The 26,309-nt window shown below is 36.4% G+C and overlaps 1 protein-coding gene across 4 annotated transcripts in view; it reads right to left on the bottom strand.

The window, feature by feature from the left end:
- LOC126337021 (serine/threonine-protein kinase mTOR) overlaps positions 1 to 26,309 on the bottom strand; it is a 236,436-nt gene that overhangs the window by 7,041 nt on the left and 203,086 nt on the right. For all 4 annotated transcript variants that reach the window (XM_050001292.1, XM_050001294.1, XM_050001291.1 and 1 more), the window contains 6 exons: positions 17,673 to 17,982; positions 14,985 to 15,127; positions 11,165 to 11,305; positions 10,825 to 11,030; positions 10,492 to 10,639; positions 830 to 1,115 (listed from right to left, as the gene is read on the bottom strand). In XM_050001292.1, coding sequence (XP_049857249.1) covers positions 830 to 1,115; positions 10,492 to 10,639; positions 10,825 to 11,030; positions 11,165 to 11,305; positions 14,985 to 15,127; positions 17,673 to 17,982 — 1,234 coding nt within the window. The remainder of the gene's footprint in view (positions 1 to 829; positions 1,116 to 10,491; positions 10,640 to 10,824; positions 11,031 to 11,164; positions 11,306 to 14,984; positions 15,128 to 17,672; positions 17,983 to 26,309) is intronic.

The following is a 26,309-nucleotide window of genomic DNA, read 5'->3' as shown; positions in this document are numbered from 1 at the left end:
TCTCGCTAGGATAGCTATTGGTCACAGCATTACCCATAAACAGTGCTGCTTCAGTTTTGAGTCCCACTCTGGCAAACAGTTTAAATCTGCCATAAAGGTTAAAAACAACACAAAATATTCTACATCTTCTGAGTCTACATAACAGTCACTGATTGAAACTGTTGGAAAAGTTGTGAGAATCACCTCACTGCACATTACGATAACTTCTTGTATAAGTGACACTAAGTTCATTAACAATACCAGTGCATGCCACACTTCTAAGGAACTTGCATTGCCTCAGCATCATGAAGTCACAAAATTTTCTTTGTGCCGACCAGTTTATTATTTTCTATATTTGATTTTACATTACACTTTTAATTTCTTCACCTCCTGAGAGGCATGTGTAACTGTGTAACATTTTTACATACTCTACTTCCCATCCTTTTCTAAAGTATTGACAAGAAACTCAACATATCTTTAACTACTGTAACTTAGGAAACTAATTTTGATAAATTTGGCCATGTCCGCATTGTGGGTTACCTTACCGCCTATCTCTCCACACAGTTTTTTCTCTCCACACAACTTTTTCTTTCTATTATTTTTCTTTCTAGAATTAGTTACCATTAATTTTTTGCCCCTCTATCAAAGTTATTATACTGTTAATTATGTTAGGTTTATCGTGGGTGTAACACAAGCTTGGGACTTAAAAAAAATCAAGGAAAAACTGGCTATCCCTTTTCTGATTTTTACTCTCAATATAGTTTCTTTTCGATTACAAACAGATGTCAAATTGTAAAATTAAAAAAAGAATCATAATATATGAAAAGATCGTCGAATTCTCTGCACATACCTATATTTTCCATGCTGCCAGGCACACCCTTCTTAGCAGCAGTAGCACTTAGACTGCCACCTGCATCCAGTATATCACCATGTTCTTGTGATGATGATGAAACAGACAAATCAGTTTGGGCTTTTGAGCGTTTTGCTTTGGGTGTGGCATTATCAATGAGTCTCCAGTTCAGCAATGGATCATACACAAATGCTTCTAGAACTGCCATTAGACTGTCCTTGTTGCGATGAAGCACAGACATAACGGACTCACATGTGCGGCGATAAGTCCCTTCTATTCCTGTAACCTACAAGCAAGCAATTAATGTTGTTTTAACTTTAAGTCGTATTATCTTATGTGGCAGTGTTATCATCCGCATGCAATTGCTGAGCATACAATAAAGTAAATAAATAAATAAAATAAAGTTGTGAGCAAAGTAAACAATTGAGAAAACTAGTTTTTATTTACGAAAAAGAAAACACATAAGGAAAGAAAGCACTCATTGAGAAGAAAATGAAAATATGTTGACTGACATTAACTTTCTTTAAAGTGCAGAAGTTTTTCTTGAATCTAAATTTTCTTCTGGGATATACTAGGTATGTTAATTTGAGACTTTCACATTCTTTCATTATCATGAGTCTCTATTATGTATGTTGTGTATTTTTCTTCTACAGATTTTGCTCTGTTTCCTTTGCAGTTTTCATGCCCTCTGCATGTGTCACAATATAAACCAGAAATGTTTTACAGAACAGCAAATGACAAACTGAAAATACGATCAAGTATAGGAAGGAAGTTAGATCATAATTAATAATCCCACCTAATGCATTACAAGTGGAGCACCAACTCAGTTACACAAAGTGAAGGAAGGAACTGCCCCTGGTCCAGCCGAAGAAACCTTCCCACTATTTACTGTTATAATTTTGGGAAACTATGGAAAATATAAATCAGGGTGGCTGGATAGAGATTTGAATTCTACTCCAACCAAACGCACTGCAGCACATTCATAATTCTGAGTATACATATTACTGTATTTTATGTTCCAGGTCAGATTACATGATTTACATTTGCATTAAGAGTCTTTTCATTTGCTCTCAACAGATCCTCCTTTGTACAGATTTGGTTCACCGTTGAACACAAAAGCACACCTCCAAAATGAAATTTTCATTCGACAGCAGAGTATTCACTGATATGAAACTTCCTGGTAGGTTTAAATTTTAAAATTGTGTGCTGGACTGAGATTTTACTCCCAAGTTCAAGTCTCAGCCCAGTATACAGGTTTAATCTGCCAAGAAGTGTAATCAAAGCACATGTTGGGAATACTGTTGTATGTTGATAGATGTTATGAATTCTGTGATATGTTGATAGACATTGGGAATTCTGTGATGTGTTGATAGATGTTGGGAATTCTGTGTTGTGCTTTCTGATTGTTTTATATCCGTCCTAAGTGAGCTTAAGATACTTAGGCAGAACTTAGGTTTGTAAACTTTAACTGCAACATGATACATTCAGCATCCTATTTGCTTCTCAGTTATGCAGGAGTGAGAAAATTTTGGTCTTTAAATGATTTGCATTCAGAAATTTATCATCATAGTAAAATCAACAGACAATGTCAGCTTTTCTCCCAGTTCTTCAAGTTCTTGCTTTGTGCAGCTGGCTAGTTTTGTTTGTGTAAATAAAGTGTGCCATTCCATCAACATGGTGGTCATTTGCAAGGATGTTACGTAGACTGAAGCAAGAGTACTTGCTTAGGAAAATCAATTCTTCTATAATACCCACTTGCTGTTTTTCCAAGAAGACTTACACAGAACCTCTGGTTTTGCTGAACAACTCCAATAACAGATTTAAAACAGAAATCCTTTGTTAGCTTATGATGTTTCCACGGTAGCAAAAAAATTCTGAGTTCAAACATAATGATGTATCTAAAAAAGAATGATGTCCCTCATGACAGCCAGCATGGATTCCGAAAACATCGATTATGCGAAACCATACTCACACTTTTCTCACAACGTACTGAAAGCTTTGGACTGAGGCAGTCAGGTAGATTTCTGAAAAGCTTACTGTCAAAAGTATGATCATGTGGGGTATCAAGCGAAATTTATGACTAGATTGATGACTTTTTGGTAGGGAGGATGCAGCATGTTGTCTTGGATGGAGAGTCATCGTCAGATGTAGAAGTAACCTTGGGTGTGCTGCAGCTCTGTTAGAACCCTTGTTGTTCATGTTGTATATTAATAGTAATCACAAACTTCTTTGCAGATGATGTAGTTACCTAAAATGAATTACGGCCCTTGTTGTTCATGTTGTATATTAAAGTAACCACAAACTTTTTGCAGATGATGTAGTTACCTATAATGAATTATGGTCTGAAAGAAGCTGCATAAATATTCAGTCAGCTTTTGATAAGATTCCTAAGTGGTGCAAAGATTGACAACTTGCTTTAAATGTTCAGAAATGTAAAATGGTGCACTTCATAAAAAGAAAAGAAAAAAAATTTCTTATAACTATACTATCAATGGGTCACCACTGGACTCAGCCAACTTGTACAAATACCTGGGCATAACACTTTGTAGGAATATGAAATGTAATGATTACACAGACTCACTGAAAAGTAAAGTAGGTGGTAGATGTGGTAGAGTTCGGTTTATTGATAGAATACTGGAGAAATACAGTCAGTCTACAAAGGAGATTGCTTACAAAACACTTGTGCCATCCATTACAGAATGTTGCTCATGGGACACGTACCAAATAGGACCAGCAGGGGATTATTGAACGTATACACAGAAGGGCAACACGAATGGTCGCAGGTATCTTCAACTTTTGGGAGACAGTCTCAGAGATTATGAAGACATCGAACTGGCAGGTTCTTGAAAAAGTTTCAAGAGCTGGCTTTAAATTACGACTGTAGGCATACGACAGGGTGTACACACACACACACACACACACACACACACACACACACACACACAAAAATAGGAATAACATTGCCATGGGGTGTGCTTGTGTAGTACGCATTTCTGCCGCTAGACATACACAGCGCAACTCATTGCCAGTTCAGTGCCATGTGCTTTGTTGGCCTGGCTTGTTCTGTCCATCTGCAGTGATTGTTTTTGATAGTGCTATTTCATTCTTGTTTTGTTTTTCATTATAGCAAATTTAAGTGAACAACATGCAGCTAAGAAATTCCGTTTTCTACTGTGTTGGTACTGCGAACGGCTGAAAGCAAGCCGTAATTTTTCCCGAGGGCATGCAGCTTTCTGTATGATTAAATGATGATGGTGTCCTGTTGGGTAAAATATTCCCAAGGTAACATAGTCCCCCATTCAGATCTCCGGATGGGGACTACTCAAGAGGACATCGCTATCAGGAGAAAGAAAACTAGCGTTCTACGGATCGGAGCGTGGAATGTCAGATCCCTTAATCGGGGAGGTAGATTAGGATAAAATTTTAAAACAGAAATGGATGGGTTAAAGTTAGATATAGTGGGAATTAGTTAAGTTCGGTGGCAGGAGGAACAAGACTTTTGGTCAGGTGAATACAGGGTTATAAATACAAAATCGAATAGGGGTAATGCAGGAATAGGTTTAATAATGAATAAAAAAATAGGAGTGCAGGTAAGCTACTACAAACAGCATAGTGAACACATTATTGCGGCCAAGATAGACACGAAGGCCACACCTACTACAGTAGTACAAGTTTATATGCCAACTAGCTCTACAGATGATGAAGAAATTGATGAAACGTATGATGAGGTATAAGAAATTATTCAGGTAGTGAAGGGAGACGAAATTTTAATAGTCATGGGTGACTGGAACTTGATAGTAGGAAAAGGAAGAGAAGGAAACGTAGTAGGTGAATATGGAATGGGAGTAAGGAACGAAAGAGTAAGCCGCCTGGTAGAATTTTGCACAGAGTATAACTTAATCATAGCTAACACTTTGTTCAAGAATCATGAAAGAAGTTTGTATACATGTAAGAAGCCTGGAAATACTGGAAGGTCTCAGATATATTATATAATGGTAAGACAGAGATTCAGGAAGCAGGTTTTAAATTGAAGACATTTCCCCTCTGACCACAATCTACTGGTTATTAACTGTAGATTAAAACTGAAAAAACGCAAAAAGGTGGGAATTTTAGGAGATGGGACCTGGATAAACTGAAAGAACCAGAGGTTGTAGAGTGTTTCAGGGAGAGCATTAGGGAATGATTGACAGGAGTGGGGGAAAGACGACGAATGGGTAGCTTTGAGAGTGAAGGCAGCAGAGGGTCAAGTACGGAAAAAGACAAGAGCCAGTAACAGAAGAGATATTGAATTTAATTGATGAAAGGAAAATACAAAAATGCAGTAAATGAAGCAGGCAAAAAGGAATACAAAAGTCTCAAAAATGTGATCGACAGGAAATGCAAAATGGCTAAGCAGGGGTCAAATGTAAGGCTGTTATCTCACTAGGGGTAAGTTAGATCTGCCTAGAGGAAAATTAAAGAGACCTATGGAGAAAAGAGAGCCACTTGTATGAATATCAAGAGCTCAGATGGAAACCCAGTTCTAAGCAAAGAAGGGAAAGCAGAAAGGTGGAAGGAGTATATTGAGGGTCTATACAAGGGCAATGTAGCTGAGGACAATATTATGGAAATGGAAGAGGATGTAGATCAAGATGAAATGGGAGATATGATACTGCATGAAGAGTTTGACAGAGCACTGAAAGACCTGAGTCGAAACAAGGCCCCAGTAGTAGACAACATTCCATTGGAACTACTGGCAGCCTTGGGAGAACCAGTCCTGACAAAACTCTACCATCTGGTGAGCAAGATGCATGAGACAGGTGAAATACCCTCAGACTTTAAGAAGAATATAATAATTCCAATCCCTAAGAAAACAGGTGTTGACAGATGTGAAAATTACTGAACTACCAGTTTAATAAGTCACAGCTGCAAAATACTAGTGCGAAATTCTTTACAGACGAATGGAAAAACTGGTAGAAGCCTACCTCAGGGAAGATCAGTTTGGGTTACATAGAAATGTTGGAACTTGTGAGGCAATACTGACCCTATAACGTATCTTAGAAAATAGATTAAGGAAAGGCAAACCTAGCATTTGTAGACTTAGAGAAACCTTCTGACAATGTTGACTGGAATACTCTCTTTCAAATTCTAAGAGTTTGACAGTTATAAGAGTCAAGGGACATGAAAGGGAAGCAGCGGTTGGGAAGGGAATGAGACAGGGTTGTAGCCTGTTGCCGATGTTATTCAATCTGTATATTGAGGAAGTTGGAATAGGTATTAAAATCCATGGAGAAGAAATAAAAACTTTGAGGTTCGTCAGTGACATTGTAATTCTGTCAGAGACAGCAAAGGACTTGGAAGAGCAGTTGAACAGAATGGACAGTGTCTTGAAAGGAGGATATAAGATGAACATCAACAAAAGCAAAATGAGGATAATGGAATGTAGTTGAATTAGGTGAGGGAATTAGATTAGCAAATGACACACTTAAAGTAGTAAAGGAGTTTTGCTATTTGGGGAGCAAAATATCTGATGATGGTCGAAGTAGAGAGGATTAAAATGTAGACTGTCAATGGCAAGGAAAGTGTTTCTGAAGAAGAGAAATTTGTTAACATCGAGTATAGATTTAAGTGTCAGGAAGTCGTTTCTGAAAGTATTTGTATGGAGTGTAGCCATGTATGGAAGTGAAACATGGATGATAAATAGTTTGGACAGGAAGAGAATAGAAGCTTTCGAAATGTGGTGCTACAGAAGAATGCTGAAGATTAGATAAGTGGATCACATAACTAATGAGGAGGTATTAAATAGAATTGGAGAGAAGAGGAGTTTGTGGCACAACTTGACAAGAAGAAGGGACCAATTAGTAGGACATTTCTGAGGCATCAAGGGATCACCAATTTAGCATTGGAGGGCAGTGTGGAGGGTAAAAATCGTAGAGGGAGACCAAGAGATGAATACGCTAAACAGATTCAGAAGGATGTAGGTTGCAGTAAGTACTGGGAGATGAAGAAGCTTGTCCGGGGTAGAGTAGCATGAAGACCTGCATCAAACCAGTCTCAGGACTGAAGACCACAACAACACAACACCAGGTAAAAATGTTTCTGAAACTGTTTTAGTGTTGAAAAGATGTTACCAAGCTGATGCTATGGGAAAAACTCAAGTGTACAAGTGGTTTGCTCAATTTAAAAATGGCAACATGCCAATTGATGAGAAACCTCATTCTGGACGTTCATCAACTGCTCAAATCAATGAAAATATTGAAAAACTTGAAGAGTGTATGCTCACAGATCATCAACGGGCAATTGATCAATTATCAGACATTAGTGGGTTACCTTGGAGCTCGGGTCAGCAAATATTAGTGGAATATTTGGGAATCAAAAGGACTGCTGCCAAGTTTGTTCCTCACACCTGCACACATAGCCATCTCTATCAAGAGAGTTTTTGGCTAAAAATAGCATGGTTCCATTGTCCACACATGTTAATCATCTGACCTGGCTCCGTATGACTTTTTCTTATTTCCACACATGAAAAAGGGCACGATAGGACATCGATTTGACAACACGGAAGAAACCAATAAAGAAATGAGGGCAAAAAACAGTCAGCCATTTCTAAAGATGACTACAAAAAAATGTTTTGAAGAGTGGAAGCACCAGTGGGACAAACTAGTTGTGGAGGTTATTTTGAAGAGGATAAGATTGTTTTGTAAACAATTTGAAAATACACAGCCTTTTTTTTTTTAGTACCCTTCCCCCTTACATATGCTACAACCCTCTATGTATCGCTTGCATAGGGATCGTACTTCCCATGTTCTAGTACATGAATGGAATAGAAAGAAACCCTACCTAATAACTTGTGTAATGGGACATACCCTCTGCCGCTTCTGGAGTATAGACATCAATGTAGATCATCAAAAAGCAGTGTCACTTTAATTTCCTAAAAACTATCTTCAGCGAGCTTTACTAAGTTTAAAATCTGTTTCCAAGAAAAATAATCTTACTCTGGGATGTGTTTGAGATTATGTTCAAAATCAACCAGTATACATTTTCTCATGGTGAGAAACCAAAAAGATGTAGTTTGGATCACTGACCTGGTTTCCTGCCTTTGGTGATGCAGTAATATGTGGTCATCTGCACAGTTTCGTGTATTACGTTGTTGTGGCAGAAATACTTCACAGAAAAATGATTTTGTGTTCACAAGAACATTTTTAAAGGTTAATATGCACACTGCAAACCCTATAAAAGTTTAAAGTGTGGAAGGAATATGCTTGGTTCACATATACTCTGTTATCAACAAAATTTGATGCATTTAAGTCTCAGTTGAGATGCACCAAGGGTAAATTGTCTGCATGGGAGTGTTCATGGAAAGGTATTGAGACTCACCAGCACCCCCCATAAATTACATTGAACGCTAAGCCTAATTTATGTGATGTCATACTAGGGGTTGACTTACCATCTCATCACAATGTTTCATTAGTAATGCAGGTCAGTTATGTTCTGAATGATCTGTTGAGATTGTGAGTGGTTACTATCTAACATTATGTTCAGAGGGATGTAGAGGATAAAGAGCATAAAAAATTTCAAATTTAATTCTCGAGGTCCATTTTTATCCTACCACATGATCACAGAACATGTCAGCACAATAAATATACTGAATAAAAAATAATAACAAAAACAATAATAATAATAATAATAATAATAATGTGTCTCTATGACTTAAACTGGTATGAAATGGGAAAGGTGTCAAGCCATATTAGTTAGCATTACACAATTTGAGAATATCATGGGACACTCAAATCCCAGTATTTTATTACAATGATACTATTTCTGAAATTTAATACACTTTAGGAACTTAAAATAAGAAAGGTTTGTTTGTCATATGTCAAGGAAGTTCTAAAAGGGTTTAGAGAAAAAACAGTCAAATTCCAGGAAGAAAAGGAAGTGCATATCTAAACTACACTCGTGCACATCACTGACATCAATAGTGGTTGTCAGGTATCATAAAGACCAAAGCCATTGAATAGTTGTACTGTACTGATTAATATAGTTGAATTTTTTACCATGATTAATTTTAGTTTTCAAATTCTGCTTTTGGAAGTAGTTTCAGCAACATAACTGTCTGAGAATAAATAATTGCTTTCTTTTACCAACATCAGTACAATGACAAACTGATTCTAGCTAAACCTGTCAGTTGCTTCATCTCAAGTATTGCTCTGTAGTCTATGATTTTAACCTCTTGGCAAATTTCATCATGAGACACTTCTAACATTCCTGATGCAACTCATTCTGTACCATTCTAGATGGTTATACAGTTGTGGATGAAATTCAATTATTATGGTTGAGATGCTCCTTCTTCAGCTCTGTATCTCACTTGGCAATTGAGTATATTAACCACAGAAAATTTATTTTCCGGTTTCTCATCACCATCACACCATTTCAATGACATAAAAATGAATAACTTTTTTATTACATTTGGGAGGTACATATTTTTTGTGACTTTCTCACAACGGAACTATTTGTTCTTCACATACAGCTCACCATTGCCCTCGTGATATCTTCACATATGTAATTTGCATTTAAATTGGTGCGACATAAGTGTCTTCAATTTATCTTTGTGTAATAACAGAGAAAACAATGTGCACAGTAACTAATTGATCAGATTCAGAACAATGGTTTTCTCACATTCTTCATACAGAAATACTCTGAGAAATTGCACAACATGTGGCAGAGCCACAGTATTTGAACATTATGCAGAACTGCTGAATAAGTAACGTTAACACTGATTTACTGAAGGTGCAAAGCAAGACTGAGCATTTCATTGGTAAACATAATAGTGGCATAGCTAAGTTCTACTTTTAATTTGGCACTAACTAGGTCTTAGGCACTAGCCTAGTCAATGAGTCCTTCTCTTAGTGGAATACCAAATTTAAGTCACTGTGCAGTGTGACTTGTTCCCAAGTGTCTGATGGTTCCATTCCTCCGATTGCAGGAAACACCTTCGCATGAGTCATGACTCATTTATGAGCTGAATTAGCTATGGAGATGAAAATCTGGTTACACTTCAATTAAAACATGTCTCCGCAGGCAGCACTAAGGCACACAGATTAAAGCAGCTGACCACTTACATGCCACAGAGTAACAACATTATAAGAGTAAACAATATGGAGTGACAGGTGTTCAACAAAGTGGTACGTACTTCAGACAAGCACTTGTGTGTTACAGTTTAGGTTGTATCACTTATGCACAGAGAAACAAGCCACAACAATGTGACTTTGCACATATGAGTAATGGGGGTGCTCATTCTGTATAAAATTATCTGCAAAATAAAATCAATGCAAAGCAATAGGATAAGAGCTAATAAAATTTCTGTTGAAAACAGCAACAACAAAAAATTAGGAAAATGACACGGGAGAGGGGAGAGGGGAACAACCCACAAACTATAAAAAAAAAAAAAAAAAAGGGTCAGACAGAATATTTTAGCAATCTGAATTAGTATGGTGGTAATTTTTATTTATTTACATATCTCAAAATGGGACAAACGAGAAAAGGATAAGCTAAGATAAAATTGAAAATAAGTAATTTAAAGAAGAAGTCATTACTGCAAGGACAGTACACCACTTAAAAGACTATGCTGTACAAGAAACAATGCATACAATTTAAAAAATAAAGTTTTGGTGTAAATATTTTACCTCCATTGCATTAATCAGCATGCGAGTAAGCCTAAATGGAATCTTCTCTGGGAACTTTTCTCTTGTCATTGCTACTTCAAAACAATCTCCAAAATCTATATGCAAAATTTTCCCACTCAGCCGATCTAACATCAAATTTGAAGGATGCCTGAAAATTAAAAGAATTGAATACAAAATATTTACTTTTTGGTAAAAAAGGGAAAACAATAGTTCTAATAATACCACAATAAATATACAAATAGCAAAAGAACTCAAGTGGACCTATTTAAAAGTAATCACCGTTATTTGCAAATAATGAAAGTTGGTTTGTATTAGAACCAGATTTTCCTTTACCTGTCTCCTAAGCCCAGGATGTAACCAACCATTGACATGACAGCAAGGGAGCGAGTATAATTTGTACGTCTATCAAACCACACTTCTGATGACGGTGATTTAAGCCAGAGAAGTCGTGATAGGTCATCTCCTTGTGTGTGCTCTAAAGCGTGTTCAAACACTTCCACTTTTTGCATTAGTGTTAGGTGGTCATAATCTGGTGCCATCTATAATTATAACAAGGTATTAATTATATTTTCTAATGTACAGCAGTTAACAAAATTGGTACTGCTACAGATAACTTTAAAAAATCTATATCATTAGATAGTTCAAAATGTATTCTTTACTAAAGTGTATTTACCCGAAGCATAATTCTGTGTTCAATGTTTAATAATATTTTCTTTTTCTCTCTATAATCCCTTATAAGTGTGTGAAGTGTATCACAGTGAGGCACCCAGCCAATCAGTCCACTGTTTGTTGATAATGGAATCACAGCATACCTCTGGTGGGAAAAGAACATTTTTTTGTGTGAAAACAAATTTATTCATCAGCCTTAAAAACTATTCTATATACTGATAAACAGTCAATAGATTACTAAACAACAATCAGCAGTGACCACTTCATGACAAGCTTTGTAAAATAATGTGAATTAAGATAGCTTGGTTCACCATGCAGAGCAGGCACTGAATAGTAAACAGGCAATTTAAAAGTTGGCTGTTGGATCCTCCCACCACCATCACAATTTTCCGTTGTTAAGTAGTATGAGAACAAGGCAACTGGTTTTTGAGTACAACAGTGTTTTTCTAGTGAGTACATTCTATCCCTTATTTGATTCTTAAAGTCTTGTTATGGTTGCCATAAAACTTCCCCAGTTATCAATCTAGCCTCTGCATGACTGATAGCCTGAAACTCACTTCTCAGTACGCCATGACTATAATCTAGCTGATATTATATAAAAACTTTGTAACACTGGAGCAGACTTGCTCTGTTTGCTACCCAGGACTTGTGACTAAGGCAGTCCAAGGTGTTAAGAACCATCAGGGAACTTGCTTCCAGGACATTATGGTGTGATAACCATTACAGCTTTGACTCAAATATGAGGTCCACAAATCTCACCAAAACATTAAAACTTGCAATGGTATCCTTATGCTGGGCAGGTGAAGTAAAAACACAACAATAATGATTAAAATGAATATCAAACAATGGAAACTCTAGGTTGGAATACCAACAATGTAAGCAAAAGATAGATTGCTACTTATCATAAAGCTGATGCATTAAGTTGCAGACAGGCACAACTAAAAGATACTTACACACTATCTTCTAGCCACAGCTTTTGTCTCTTTTATCTTTTGTCAGAAAAAGATAAACACACACACATTCATTCCCACAAGCAAGGACATCCTTGCACACATAACTGCCATCTCCGGCAGCTCAGACCAGCAATCTATCTTTTCTTTACATCGTTACAATCAATATAAACTAACTTCTCTGTCAAAAATCTATAAAACCAGTATGTTCAGCCCATTCCTCCAAGTTCTTTATTGAGTTTTGTCATCATTATCATTATCATCACCATCATCATTGTACTGTTCCTATTTTCCAGGTACTATTAACAAACTCTTCCACTTACTTCCATTCATGTATAACCTGTCACGGATAACATCATTGATTGTCCTTCCTCTGGCAGTGAGGTCATCCTTTTCAACTTTATTCTGGCTGTTCTTGTAGGCTACAGCCTAATTACATGCCCATACCAGTGTAAGTTCAAATGTGCTGATTCAGTCTAAAAGAGATGTCTTGATCCCAGCTTCCTTCCACCTCCACATTCCTTAATTATTCATCTTGGTCTTCTGGATGATGGATCTAAGGAATTTCATTTCTGATACCTAAAGTCTCCATGCCTCTCTCTTGTGAGTTGTACCTGAGGAGTTTCTGTAGCATTGTTGTAAGATGAACAATACTCTGAAAAACTGCCCACTAAGATGGATCAATGCAGTGGAATTCTTAATGTTGATGTCACACTATTTACGCCAAAGAGAAAATTTTACAATACCACCTCCAGGAACACCATTCTTCCATTCAATTCTGTCAGACAGAACTTTGTTACCTCTGCACCTACAGAAATATTGAGAGAGGAAAACCAGTATGACTGTAAGAAAATGACAATGGTATCTAATTTCATGGCACTGTCTGCAAATGTAGGATGCTGTCTTTGTAAGAAAGTCTGTTGTCCAACTGTCCCCGGCAGGTTCAAGTTGTCAACAATGGATTGAAACCTACAGACCTCACACTTAGAATGGTTAAGTAACTTCCTGGATCTAGTTTCCATATGAAGGTTTTGAGGAGGCTCCCTGTACAAATTGGAAATGCCTTGTGACATTTTTCTTTGGGGGTACATTAAGGACCATATTTATGTACCCCCAGAACTGAGAACACTGGAACAGCTCAGAGAATGCGTAAATGCTGCTGTGATGACTGCTGATAGGATGTTCCTACATAATGTACAAAACGAACTTGACTCCCGCCTGGACATTTTGTATGATCAGAGGAACACTCATACGACATTTGTACAGTGCAAAATGGAAATTTGGTAAGTTTATAGTTCTGTTCATGCATCTGTCATATTTGTACATGTGATACTTTGGAAAATATAGAGATTTCAAAATGAATGAATCATTTACAGTAGCACTGTGTGTGTGTGTGTGCGTGTGTGTGTGTGTGTGTGTGTGTGTGTGTGTGTGTGTGTGTGTGTGTAAAGGTGTAAAGAAAGATTCTATGCCAGTTAAAAGGGCTGCTAATTAATATTGATAAGTAATCCAATTTACACGTATCCTCTCAGTGTGATAATATTTACGTACAGTTCCAAATACTGAGTAGCCAGCCATTCCTTATCTGTGTTGCCTTGATAGTTATCAGTTTTTCATTTATTGCCATGTACTGAATTACGACATACCTACAGCTTTAGCTATTTCATATGCCTTTAATTGCTGATCGTCCAATAACACATTGTGTACTTTTTCGATGTTTTCATATCTGCTTGCAGTTTTGGGCTGTCCTTCATGTAGATCATATTTTAAGAATAATACACCCTTGTTTGAATTCATCTGCATTGACGGAGATTCCATTGGCAGTTAACGGTTCATGAAAAAGATCTTCATGATGGCAGTTTTCAGGTTTACGCATTTGAATGAAACACACACACAATATGACTACTTTTAAAAAAAAAGCTGTATAAACAAAACTATTCTGCAGATATAGTTGAAATTTAACAAATATAAAGTTTACCACCATGTTTCCCACACAGTATACTGTTTAGAAATAACCTTTTGCTGTGCCTACTCTAGAAGCCCCCTCCCCACAATACTATTATGGTAATTTTTCCACTGTCCTGAGCATTTTCCTAATTCAACAGTAGAATTTTCTTTAATGTCAAAACCATGTTACATTCTATTTTTATTACTGTCCCTTGCCTAGGGCAGGCATTTTTAAGCCTGCAGCTTTGAATGATTTCTAATTGCTCAAGCACCTTAATTTTCTTTTATTCAAATATTAAGAAAGTTTTTGTCACTATTAGAATCTTCACTTTCCCTTATTATTAACAGCTTTTTTCTTGGACACTGTTCACTCTCACAACTTATCACACTGACAGACTAGGCTCAACACACACCCTCCAGTTTAGTGACAAGTATATCATAAAAAAATTCAGAGAGCTTGACTGATTTTGCTTTCAGTATTTTTCATCCTGTTATTGCACCCCTTATTTCAACAGCTTCAGCAATGGATGAGCAACTCAGTTTGAAAGAAAACAATAGACACTAGGCTCATATTCAGAGTGAGCAAAGTTCAGACCCCCACCAGCTACCTGTATTAAGGTTCAACTTCTTTCCATGACAAGTTGCTAGTTGAAGAAATCTTGATATTCATATGGAGTGATTTATAGGAACTCCTTTCATTTATAATTACAAATCATGCATTACACTTGGTTTTAATGCCATAAAAGACTAGCAATCTTTGTTTATAGTATATTGCATGACTTCTTAACTGCCCACTACCTTGTCTCTTGGATATAACTCTTTCTTCCCCTTGTCAATTTTCCACAATACCATATTCTGTGTTCAGTATCTCCTTAATAAGAACTGACATGCTGTCCACAAGATATAGAAAGGAAATACTGCACTTACCTGTATTGTAAGATTCCTGCGGAATGTATCAGGATCATTCAGCAACAGCGTGTTAACAAGACCGAAAAGCTGCATTACACGTTCATCCTGTCTTAAATCTTCATGACCTTTCAGTAGGAACATATAATCTTTTCCATTACTGCCTGAAAAATTGAGAAACAAACATGTAAATTTTGTGAGAGCCTTCAGTTGCCAGAACGTATGACTTTTACAAGAAGCATATGGTTTGTCAGTAATTTCAAACCAGAGAAATTATTTAAGAAATTTATGCTTTTTATGAAAAGTACGTAAACTATTGTCTGTTAAACTGTTAGGAATAATGATTGATCAGAAACTTAAGGTAGGATAAACATATCACATACATCTGTACTAAACTTGCATGTGCCATGTTCCTACTTTATAAACTTAGGAATAATGTCAGCCAAAACTTACTGCTGCATTCATATTTTGCTTATATCCACCCCCATCTTTCATATGGTATTCTGCTATGGGGAAATTCTCCCAATTCAGTATCAATTTTCAGATGGCAAAAAAAAGCTCTTTGATGTATAGTGGGTTTATCCCCTAGAGATACATGCAGGGAACATTTCAAAAAACTTAACATCATGAGAGTTCCTTGTTTGTACATCTATTATTGCTTATTACACGTAAAAGAAAACATAGCTCAATATCCCCTTAGGTCATCTGTCCACACCCATAATACAAGATGAAACCACACAATTGATCTGCCATACTCTAGATTGTCCAAGATACATAATAGTTATAAATATGTAGGCCTCGAACTGTTTAATATGCTCCCTAAAATTGTACAAACAGTATCTAAAAATAAATTTAAGACAACAGTGGGTCAATGGCTCAAAGGTAAAGCATTTTACTCAGTTGATGAATATAAAGATTGTAATTGCTTTCTGTTGGAGGAAGTAAATTACCTCTGATGCATACTTTACGAGGCAGTTTTAACATAGAGAAAGGTACCTAAATTTGCAGAAACAATATCTAACATATAGGCATAATAGACCGTGCTCTATATTTGTATCAATCTCTTAGGATAATGACATAATGTCATCAACATGAATACTCCCTGCTTAATAAAAATTTGTATAATGTTTTCTTTTTTTATTGTAAAATTAACAATATATAAAATTCCAAATGTGTGCTATTGTACTACACTAACATTCATATGATTTATATATACATTGTTATGAGAATATAACCATCTTTATACTGAAATTGAAATTATTGACGAAGCCCATTGTATAAGAAAATACTGAACGGCTAATAAAGATTCTCATTCTTATTCTTATTGCATTAACAGCAAAGACATCTAAGTAACAACAACAATGAAATCATGATAATTAACACAATGAGGACTTTATTACTGTACTTGAACCTTTAAAAGTGATATCTTCGAAAAAATGCCAAGAACAAGTACCTGAACTGTGCACATTACATGAGTGAATGCACATTACATGCATGGATAGAACAATACTTTATTCTTTTAAGACAATTTGTAATGTCTTCAATAACATTCAGTCAAGAGTCTTAATATGCAGACCTTGAAATAAAAAAGTGTATAGTCAAAACTGAAAATAAAATAGCAGAGACTTCTGTGGTTTGAATGCCATAATGCTTCACTAGGCATGCACCTGTTGGTGGTGATATGTCCTTGCCTTCCTGTGACTTTTTATTTGATTTACCCAGTTAAAGTTTAACATGGATTCCCAAACTACAGGGCAGATTCGTATTTTTCATATAAGCAAGCCACTGGCAGAGGTGAAAGAAGTATAACAACACTGACTGAGATTTGAAACCTTGGGCCTTTGAATTTGCAGTCTTTTACCCACAAAGCCCCCAAACCACATGCATACCACATATACTATATAAATAATTTTTGTGAGAGTTACTTTCAGTTTGAAGAATCTCTGGATTGTGATCAGTTGGTGCACAGGTTGGGGGAAGGTAATGACAAACTACTTCAGAAGGAAATTCCTAAGATCAGCACACAACCTAGTCTATTGTGTAAGTCTCAGAAATAGTGCATAACACAAAGTAACAGGTACACCAACACCATTCTCCAAGGAATTTTCAGTCAGTTATCCAGAGTGGTGAAATGGAAACTGTATTTGGTGTTTGTAGGATCTTCTATTCTACATACATGAATAAATCATTTTGTCAATAATCTGCAAATTAACTAGAGTGTGTGTGTGTGTGTGTGTGTGTGTGTGTGTGTGTGTGTGTGTGTATCTAGCTGGTTGAATCTGCTCAACCCACTTTGAAGTGTATTACAGAGTTCGTATGTGAGAAACAATTATTGTGATCCATACAAATTAACTAGTGTGTGTGTGTGTGTGTGTGTGTGTGTGTGTGTGTGTGTGTGTGTGTGTGTGTGTGTGTCTCTAGGGGGTTGAATCTGCTCAACCCACTTTGAAGTGTATTACAGAGTGCGTATGTGAGAGACAATTATTGTGATCCATATTTTAGATCACAAAGTTAAGAGGAGCCTTAGCGAAGTTCTAGAGGCTCTTTCAACAATCTCTCACATTAACACAAACACAACACTACACTGCCAATATTTTCCAAAGGATTACAGACACTCCTTGATGGTCACTAAATCTTTAAATAGTAAAGATTCATTTATCCCTAAAGGAAATCATATAAAATTGCTTTCTGTTGGAGGAAGTAAATTACCTCTGATGCATAGTTTACGAGGTCGCTGCTTTGATGTGATGACTTGTAAGGAACTGTTTATGTAAGCAATGCGTACTATTGGCTGATTGGGCACATATGAGCCAGGGACAGCAAGTTCCTGGTCACGACACAGAAGCAATTTATGGCTCACATACTGAAGTTCAAGGCTTGTAAGTTGAGGTAACTGGCGAGAGATGCGCCTGAATACATGATAGTACAGGTCCCAGGCCTGGTTTAAGTCACGCACATTGCCTGAAACTTTGTACCGGTGGCACCACTCTTGTGCTTCCATTAGGTCTCTTCCATAAGCCTGAAAAAGAAATGTAGAGAATGCCTTATAACAAGATGAAAAGATTTCAAATTTTGTAGTTTTGTTGTATTATGTAATGACTACTAAAACGTGTTGCACTAAAAAAACAGTTGGGCTACACAGTGCAACACTGAAATAAAGCAAGCAATATTAGAGTCACAAAATTTGCAAAACATTTCAGTCAAGGACAGTAACAGGGAATTATCTCCATAAATGTTTATATATTAACTATAGATTTTTTTCTGTGTCTAAGTAATAAGCCAAACAATACATATAGAACTGAATTTGAAACTAAATATATCCTGAAATGAAAAAACCATGATGCAAACTATAACTCCTGTCCAGTGCAATAATAATATGGGAATTATAATTGTGACTGATGATACAGACAACAGAAAATACTCAGACAACATAAAGAAGATTTAGTGCATACTATAATATTTGTAAGATGCTAACTGATTATGAACAGACAGATACATACAATGAAATTAATTTTAACCATGAACATCAGCATACTTGGGGAGGAACAAAAAAATAGAAATAGTAAAAGAGTACGGATGGTGTTCAGAAAGAGAAGAAAGACAAGATCAGTGTTACTAACAACCGTGATTAGAGAAATCATTAGTTTGAGGTATTTTAATTCAGGCAGTTTCTTTCCTGCTTTTAGATGGGAATGGGAAAATGAAGGTTGAACCCCCAATATCAGTGTTCAGGGTAGCAAGTTGGGAAGATGGGGTGATAAACGCTGCCTCACTCTTGTAACATTGGCGACAGAGAAATAAAAAAACAAGAAAGCTAAGGGTTTAATGTCTCATTGGAAACAAATTAATTAGTGATAAAGAGCACAAATTTAGAATGGAGAAGGGAATTGGCAATACCATTCTCAGAGGAACCATTTCATAATTTACCTTTAGCAATTTATGGAGATCACACAAAACCTAAATATCCATGAGTCAATAGAGATAACTGCCATCTTCCCACATGTCATATATTAGTATACATCAAAGGCAGAGTACAAGTACACAGAAAACCACATGAAGTGATGAATCCTGTTTGCCAAAAGGTTACTGTTCAGACAGGCATATCCTCATGTGGAGGATGGTTATCTGGAATGAAATGAGGTGTCTGACACACTGAGCAGCCAGAACATTATGACCACCAGCCTACTGTTGATATAAACCCTTCCTGGTAATAGCATAGTCACATGGCGAGGAATGAGTGCTAGTCAGACACAAGCTCACTGTGTGTAGTATCAGTGATCAGTGAGCGTGCTGTCTCTGTGTAGAATGGGCAAGGCACACAATGTATCTGAGTTTGACCGAGGACAGATTGTGATGGCCCAGATGCTTGACATAAGCATTTCAAAAAATGCTTGACTTGGAGGGTGTTCCAGAAGTGCTGTGGTGAGTGTCTTCAACATGTGGCAAAACCAAGGTGAAACCTGTCTAGATGTTGTGGGGTTGGGCAGCCACCCCTCATTACAGATGTCATTAGGCTGGGCAGACTGGTAAAACAGAACAGGCAGTGTGAACTGTGGTGGAAGTAACATCTGACTTTGATGCTCGGCAGAGTACAAGTGTATCTGAACAAAAAGTGCGCATCCAACACTCCCAACAATGGGCCTCCACAGCCGACTACCCATGCATGTGCCAATGTTAACACCACACTTTGGCAACTACAGCTGCAACAGGCACGTGACTATCAGCACTGGGCATTGGTGCAGTGGCAGAGCATTGAGTAGTCTGATAAAGCCTGATACCTTCTTCATCATGCCGATGAGAGGGCGCGAGACCGTCGTCTTCCAGGGGAACAGCTCCTTAACACTTGCACTACTGTGGGATGGAGACAAGTTGGCAGTGGCTCCATTATGTTCTGGCGAACATTCACATGGGCATCCATGGGTCCAGTAGAGCTCTTGCAAGTCACCATGACGGACAAGGGGTATCATGCAATGGTTGCAGACCATGTACACCCCTAAGTGATGATTATTTGCTGGCAGCACTAACATTTCCCAACAATATAATGCATCATGTCACAAGGCCTGAAGTGTGATGGAGTGGTTCGAGGAACACAGTGCGAGTTGCAGTTGATGTGCTGGCCCTCCAACTCACCAGATATGAACCCGATTGAACACATCTGGGATGTTACTGAACATGGCGTCAGAGGGTGTTGAGGGTATATTGGTACTATTTCTGAAGCACCTAAGAAAATGTGGAAGTATGACATTCCTATAATGTATGTAAGACAGTGAAATAAAATGAAACAAATCAAGGCAAATCATTAACTAAGGCAGTTTCATTACGTTTAGGTGTAGGGCTAAAATTAATTCTTTTTTATACTGTGGGCATTCATCAAGAGAGAAGGCCAACAATTTCATGACTGCTTTATATGCACAACATAGAGATTTTTCATCGTTAATACATATGATGTAACCAAAAACAATATTTTCTCTGCCATAATAGCTCTGATGGTAATCCACTGTGTCTCGCCTATGACACAGTCAGGAAATGACAGATAGAAAATAACGAAAATATGCTTGTACATAGAGAATGGTTGTTATATTTAAACTGTGCAAAGGAAATTATCCAGAACAAAAATTTGTGCATACATAGCTCCTTCTCCAACCAAAATATAATAAATTCAGGCAAACATGACATCATTATGACTTGTACATGCTGTATGGAAGACTACTGAACCCGTTTGGAAGCTATTGCTGCTTTTCTTTCTTTGAAAGTCAGATTCTGGCAACTTTACAAAAACTGTCTAGCAATACAGTTTGTGAATAGTAAATTAGTGTTAACAGTTGTTACATCATTGTGGCTCAGTTGGTTAAGTGCTGTCATACAAAGGTAGAGGTCCTCTATTTGAACCTACTGTGATTTCAATATTTTTTTTCTTTATCTGAAAAATAACGCAAAGCTGCACCACAGTACGGAGTCCACATTAAAGTCGATAAGTCAATTCTGAGATGGGGAGTAGTTAGCCAGGGCATACCATGAGTAACAGGACTATTCTGGTGCCAACAGTATTTACTTATTATAATGTCCTTTACATAGACATTCTTACTTTGCAAACTACAACTGACATGCATGGAAGTGGGTACTTCCCACTTTATCACAGAATAGTGTTTCTTCCCATTTCATTCATGTATGGAGTATTGGAAGAATGATTACTTAAACAGCTCTGTGCACACTGTATTTGTCTAAAATTGTCTTTGTGGTATGTACAAAGCAATTATGTAGAGGGCTGAAGAATATCTGCAGATTCTTCACTTAATACTGGTTCTTGAAACTTCCCACAATCACAATTTGATGATAGTGACCCTAGCAGCAACCTTCCTTCTGCTCACTGCATTGTATTACAACAGCATTAATTTAATTTGACAGTCATTTATACAACTAAACATCACATTTTGAAGATTGCCATCTCTATCAAGGGCTTTCATGAACCATTGTTACTTCCACATGAAATACAATGATCTGTACTAGGCGCACAGTCTTAGGCTGGTACAACCTGTTGTCAGACATAAACATTCCTCCTCAATATGCTTGCTTCATAAGATGATGCCAATTTCCACCTTCTTTCTCACTCAGGACTTCCATGAACTGAGTGACCTCCTTGTTGGCAACAAACTGTCGATCTTGTGCCTATCGATCGCAGTTTAAGAAGTCCCCAATTTAAGTGTTTTCATCAAATATGATGTTAAAAGTTTTTTATTTAGCATAACTTTATAAAGAATTATCAATAGTAAATCTCACATTAGAACACAGATATCCTTTCAATATGGTTTCATCACAAAAGACTTTTGCTTCCGTGTTTTATCCATACCACTGGACATGACTGGAATGAAGAGTGCATTTGTGTGTGTCAGCACTCACCCACTCTCTCTCTGACTGATGCTTTGTATACTGTGGAGAGACAAGTACAGCTAATTGCTGTTATAAGGAAACAAAAAAATTAATCATTTCAGATTTTTTAAATAGGCAGCATTTAAATTGTTTTAATTTAATATTTTGAACAATATAAAGAGAGTGCCAGCAAGAGTAATTTATTCATTTTTGCTTGTTGTGTTTCATATGCTTTCCCGTATTTTACACTTTCCTGCATTTTAACACTTTTTTGAGTCAGTCTGCTGAAAAGTGTAAAAAGGGGATTTCACTATATTTGGTACAGGTCCCACACATTTGAGCAATATTCTAAAATGGGATGCACAAGTGTTTTGTATGCAATCTCTTTGATAGATGCCATCTTGAATAGTTTTTGGAGAACACTGCTTTACAAATCTAAAATTAGTTTCCTTTCTGATTTGAGTCTTCTATTTTTTCGAAGATTGCACTCTCTAATCTCAAACAAGCTATTACATAGTAATCAAGTGTTACTGGAAACTTTCTGGAGTATGTATGTTATCAAATGTGGGGCACAGTTAAATTATTTCAGGCATTGGTCTTCTAATCCTTTAAAAAGATGTGGTGCTTCAACATGTGCAGGTCGGCTAAGGTGAGAAACTCTTTCAACACTTTTCTCACACTAATCTATGAAAGCCATTCTCGAATAGTGCCACTATGAAGGCTTACAGTAACTAACCATCTTCCAATTTTAGAACTAACTTATTGAATTTAACAGACTCTGTACCACAGTGCAACTGGTTGCATATTCCCATAAAAGCTGAATCCAAGTACGTTTGAACACAGAACATCTACCTTCATACGACAGCGCTTAATTGACTGAGCCCAGATGACTTAACAACTGTTAACACCAATTTAGCATTGAAAAACCATAATGTTAGGTCCTTTTTGTAATGTTGCAGGTTCTCACTTTTAAAGAAAGGAAAGAAAGCAATAGCTTCCAAAATTGCAATGACTGTACCAGTTGAATATATATGAATATTAATACTATTCTCACTTTTAAAGAAAGGAAAGACAGCAATAGCTTCCAAAATTGCAATGACTGTACCAGTTGAATATATATGAATATTAATACTATTCTCACTTTTAAAGAAAGGAAAGACAGCAATAGCTTCCAAAATTGCAATGACTGTACCAGTTGAATATATATGAATATTAATACTAAACAGGATATAAAATCTATTAAATCTGAGCTCAAGAGGGTAATCAATAAGTCAAAAATTGATTATTTTAGGACACTCCTCAGAGACATTCACTGGAGTGATGTTTACAGTGCTCATGGCATGAATGAAAACTATAACACTTTTGCTAATGAAGTGCTTACTTTATTCGAACACTTTTCCCCCCAAAACCAACTGAGGTTAGAGGAAAGTCTACAAAGAAGCCATGGATTACTCATGAAATAGAGGTATCTTGTCAATCTGGAACAGTTCTGATGTTGATGCTATAGCACATTACAAGAAATACTGCAAAATATTAAAGACTGTAATGCAGACATCAAAGCAAATATATTATAAGGGAAAGATAGTCATATCAGATAACAAAATAAAGACAATATGGGATATGGTGAAGGAGGAGACCGATAGAACCAGACATGAAGAGGGACAAATAGCATTAAGAGTACATGATACATTGGTGACAGATGTGTATAGTGTTGCAGAACTTTCTAACAAACATTTTATAACTGTTACTGAAAAGATGGGGTTGTCAGGTTCTGTAGATGCTGCTATGGAATACCTCGGACCAGACATTTCAAATGACTTCCATAATATGAATTTGACCCTCACTACCCCAGCAGTAGTAATGTCCATCATAAAATCTTTAAAATCAAAAATATCTAGTGGGTATGATGAAATATCAACAAATTTAATTAAAGAATGCTATTATGAGTTAAGTATTTATCAGTGGAATATTTCCTGAATGGTTGAAATATGCTAAAGTTAAGCCACTGTTTAAGAAAGGAGATAAAAAAGTATCATCAAATTTCTGTCCAATTTCACTTTTGCCAGCATTCTCAAAAAATTTTGAAAAGGTAATATACTGTCAGCTTTATAACCATCTTATCACAAATAAAACACTGTCAAAGTCGCAGTTCGGAATTCTAAAGGGTTCTGATATTGAGAAGGCTATCTACATTTACAGTGTAAATGTACTTAATTCATCAGACAAAAAATTGCAGGCAATTGGTATATTTTGTGATCTGTCAAAGGCATTTGACTGTGCAAATCACAATGTCCTTTTACGTAAATTAGAATATTATGGTGTAACAGGAAATGCCGCAAAATAGTTCAAATCTTATATCTCTGGCAGGAAACAAAGGGTGTTATTGGGAAAGAGAGATGTATTAAGCTATCAGGCATCATCCAACTGGGAACTAATTACATGTGGGGTACCACAAGGTTTAATCTCAGGGCCCTTACTATTCCTTGTGTATATCAATGACCTTTCATCAGTGACATTACCAGATGCCAAGTTTGTTTTGTTTACTGATGATACAAACATTGCAATAAATTGCAAATCAAGTTTAGTCTTGGAAATATCGGCTAATAAAATATTTGTGGACATTAGTCACTGATTCCTAGCCAATTGTTTGTCACTAAACTTTGAAAAAACACACTACAAAAAACACACTACATGCAGTTCAGAACTTGTAAGGGGTGTCCCACGAGTATGTGCCTAACATACGATGACAAGCAGATAGAAGAAGTAGACAGAGTCAAATTCTTGGGATTACAGCTTGATAATAAATTCAACTGGGAAGAGCACACCACAGAACTGCTGAACGTCTTAACAATGCAAATTGTGTCAGACATAGGGGCTACAAAAATGAAAAAGCTGACCTACTATGCATACTTTCATTCCATAATGTCATATGGTATTTTTTGGGGCAATTCATCGAGCCAAGCTAAAGTTTTCCGGACACAAAAACGTGCAATAAGAGTTACATGTGGTGGGAACTCAAGAACATCCTGCAGCAGAAGCCTTTTTAGGGAACTAGTGATACTAACTACTGCTTGTCAATATATTTATTCCTTAATGGAATTCAAAGAATAATCTTCACAAGGACTTAAAGTCATTACTCTTGTACAGAAAGGTGTGCATTATTCAGGAACACACATTTTCAATAGCTTGTCAGCAAACATAAAAAGCTTAACAACCACTGAACATTTTTTAAAATTTTAAATTTAGTGCATTAATGCGATCTTAGTAAATGAGTGTTTGTAAAATGACGATCATTCCACTTGGGACCTGTGGAAAGTACATTAGCTTATTTGTTTCAGTTGTAAATATTTGTCATGTATTATTGTTTTTCTGACATGTTCTACAGCCTGGAGGACCTCCTCCCTACAGATCAATTGGAATGAAAGTATATCTAATCTAATCTAATGAGCTTCTCCTTTAATTCCTAGAACAGCTACTACAGTTTAATGTTTCAATCACAAAAGTTGATGTCTTTAATACAGTGTGTATACATAATAATTATATCACATTCAGCTGATTCGGTGCGAACTGGGGTTACCTTTGTACAAGCCACTGACGATTGTCATAGGATGTAGCCAAATTAGGAGCTTGAAGGCAGGGTCAGTTTTCATGAAATGGATAAAAAGCAGGTGTGCCTAAATCAATTACTCATGTATGTACTATACACTATCCTTAACTATGAAGTTTCTTTTGCTTATTGTAAAGATTTTTTTAAAAAGTTGAAGATTGGAACTGCACTGTGTCAGTACATCTACCAATCAATTTTGCACATTCAGAAAACATAAGTAATTACAAAGCTGTTAACTCTAGCCACTATCATGGGAAAAGACTAACTCAATTTAAATTTGGCAAGAAAAATTAATGAAAACTAAAATTAAGTTATCAATTAAGAAACAAAATTGTACAAAGAATTTCATTTGCACATGAAAAAGATTATTTAAGAGAGTATTACCACTTAAATAATATATTCTCAACTGTAACGGTCTATTTAGATGACATACAAGTTGGGCTGGAAAAGATGTGTCATAAACTGATAACAAAATGCACAAGCTGCAATGTACTTTCATAGTACCACTAGTCACAGTGGAAAATATTATGGACCCCGATCCACGATGGATACTCTTAATCTCTAATATAAAGGTCTCACGTTTCCAGCCTGAGTAATTTAGTAAAATGATGCAATGTCTGATGAATGTCACTCCCATTACCTTCATTGAATTGTTAAAACAGAGTCTGGGTCATGCCAGATCCATTTTGACACTTTACCAGAATAAGTCTTTCAAACATCATGCAATTTTGATGAACTCAATTTTCTGAAAATTAAAAACTTTATATTAGTTCAACTTGCCAGGAAAGACAACACAATCAATATTAATTTCCTTTTTCTGTGCTCGCTCATTATGGACAGAAAGTCAACAGGGTCTGATTTTTGTGTCAGTT

Source organism: Schistocerca gregaria, chromosome 2 (assembly GCF_023897955.1).
Source record: "Schistocerca gregaria isolate iqSchGreg1 chromosome 2, iqSchGreg1.2, whole genome shotgun sequence".
NCBI classification, from domain to species: Eukaryota; Metazoa; Arthropoda; class Insecta; order Orthoptera; family Acrididae; genus Schistocerca; species Schistocerca gregaria.
The sequence above is the reverse complement of the archived record's forward strand: the minus strand, read 5'-3'. Positions and strand labels throughout refer to the sequence as shown.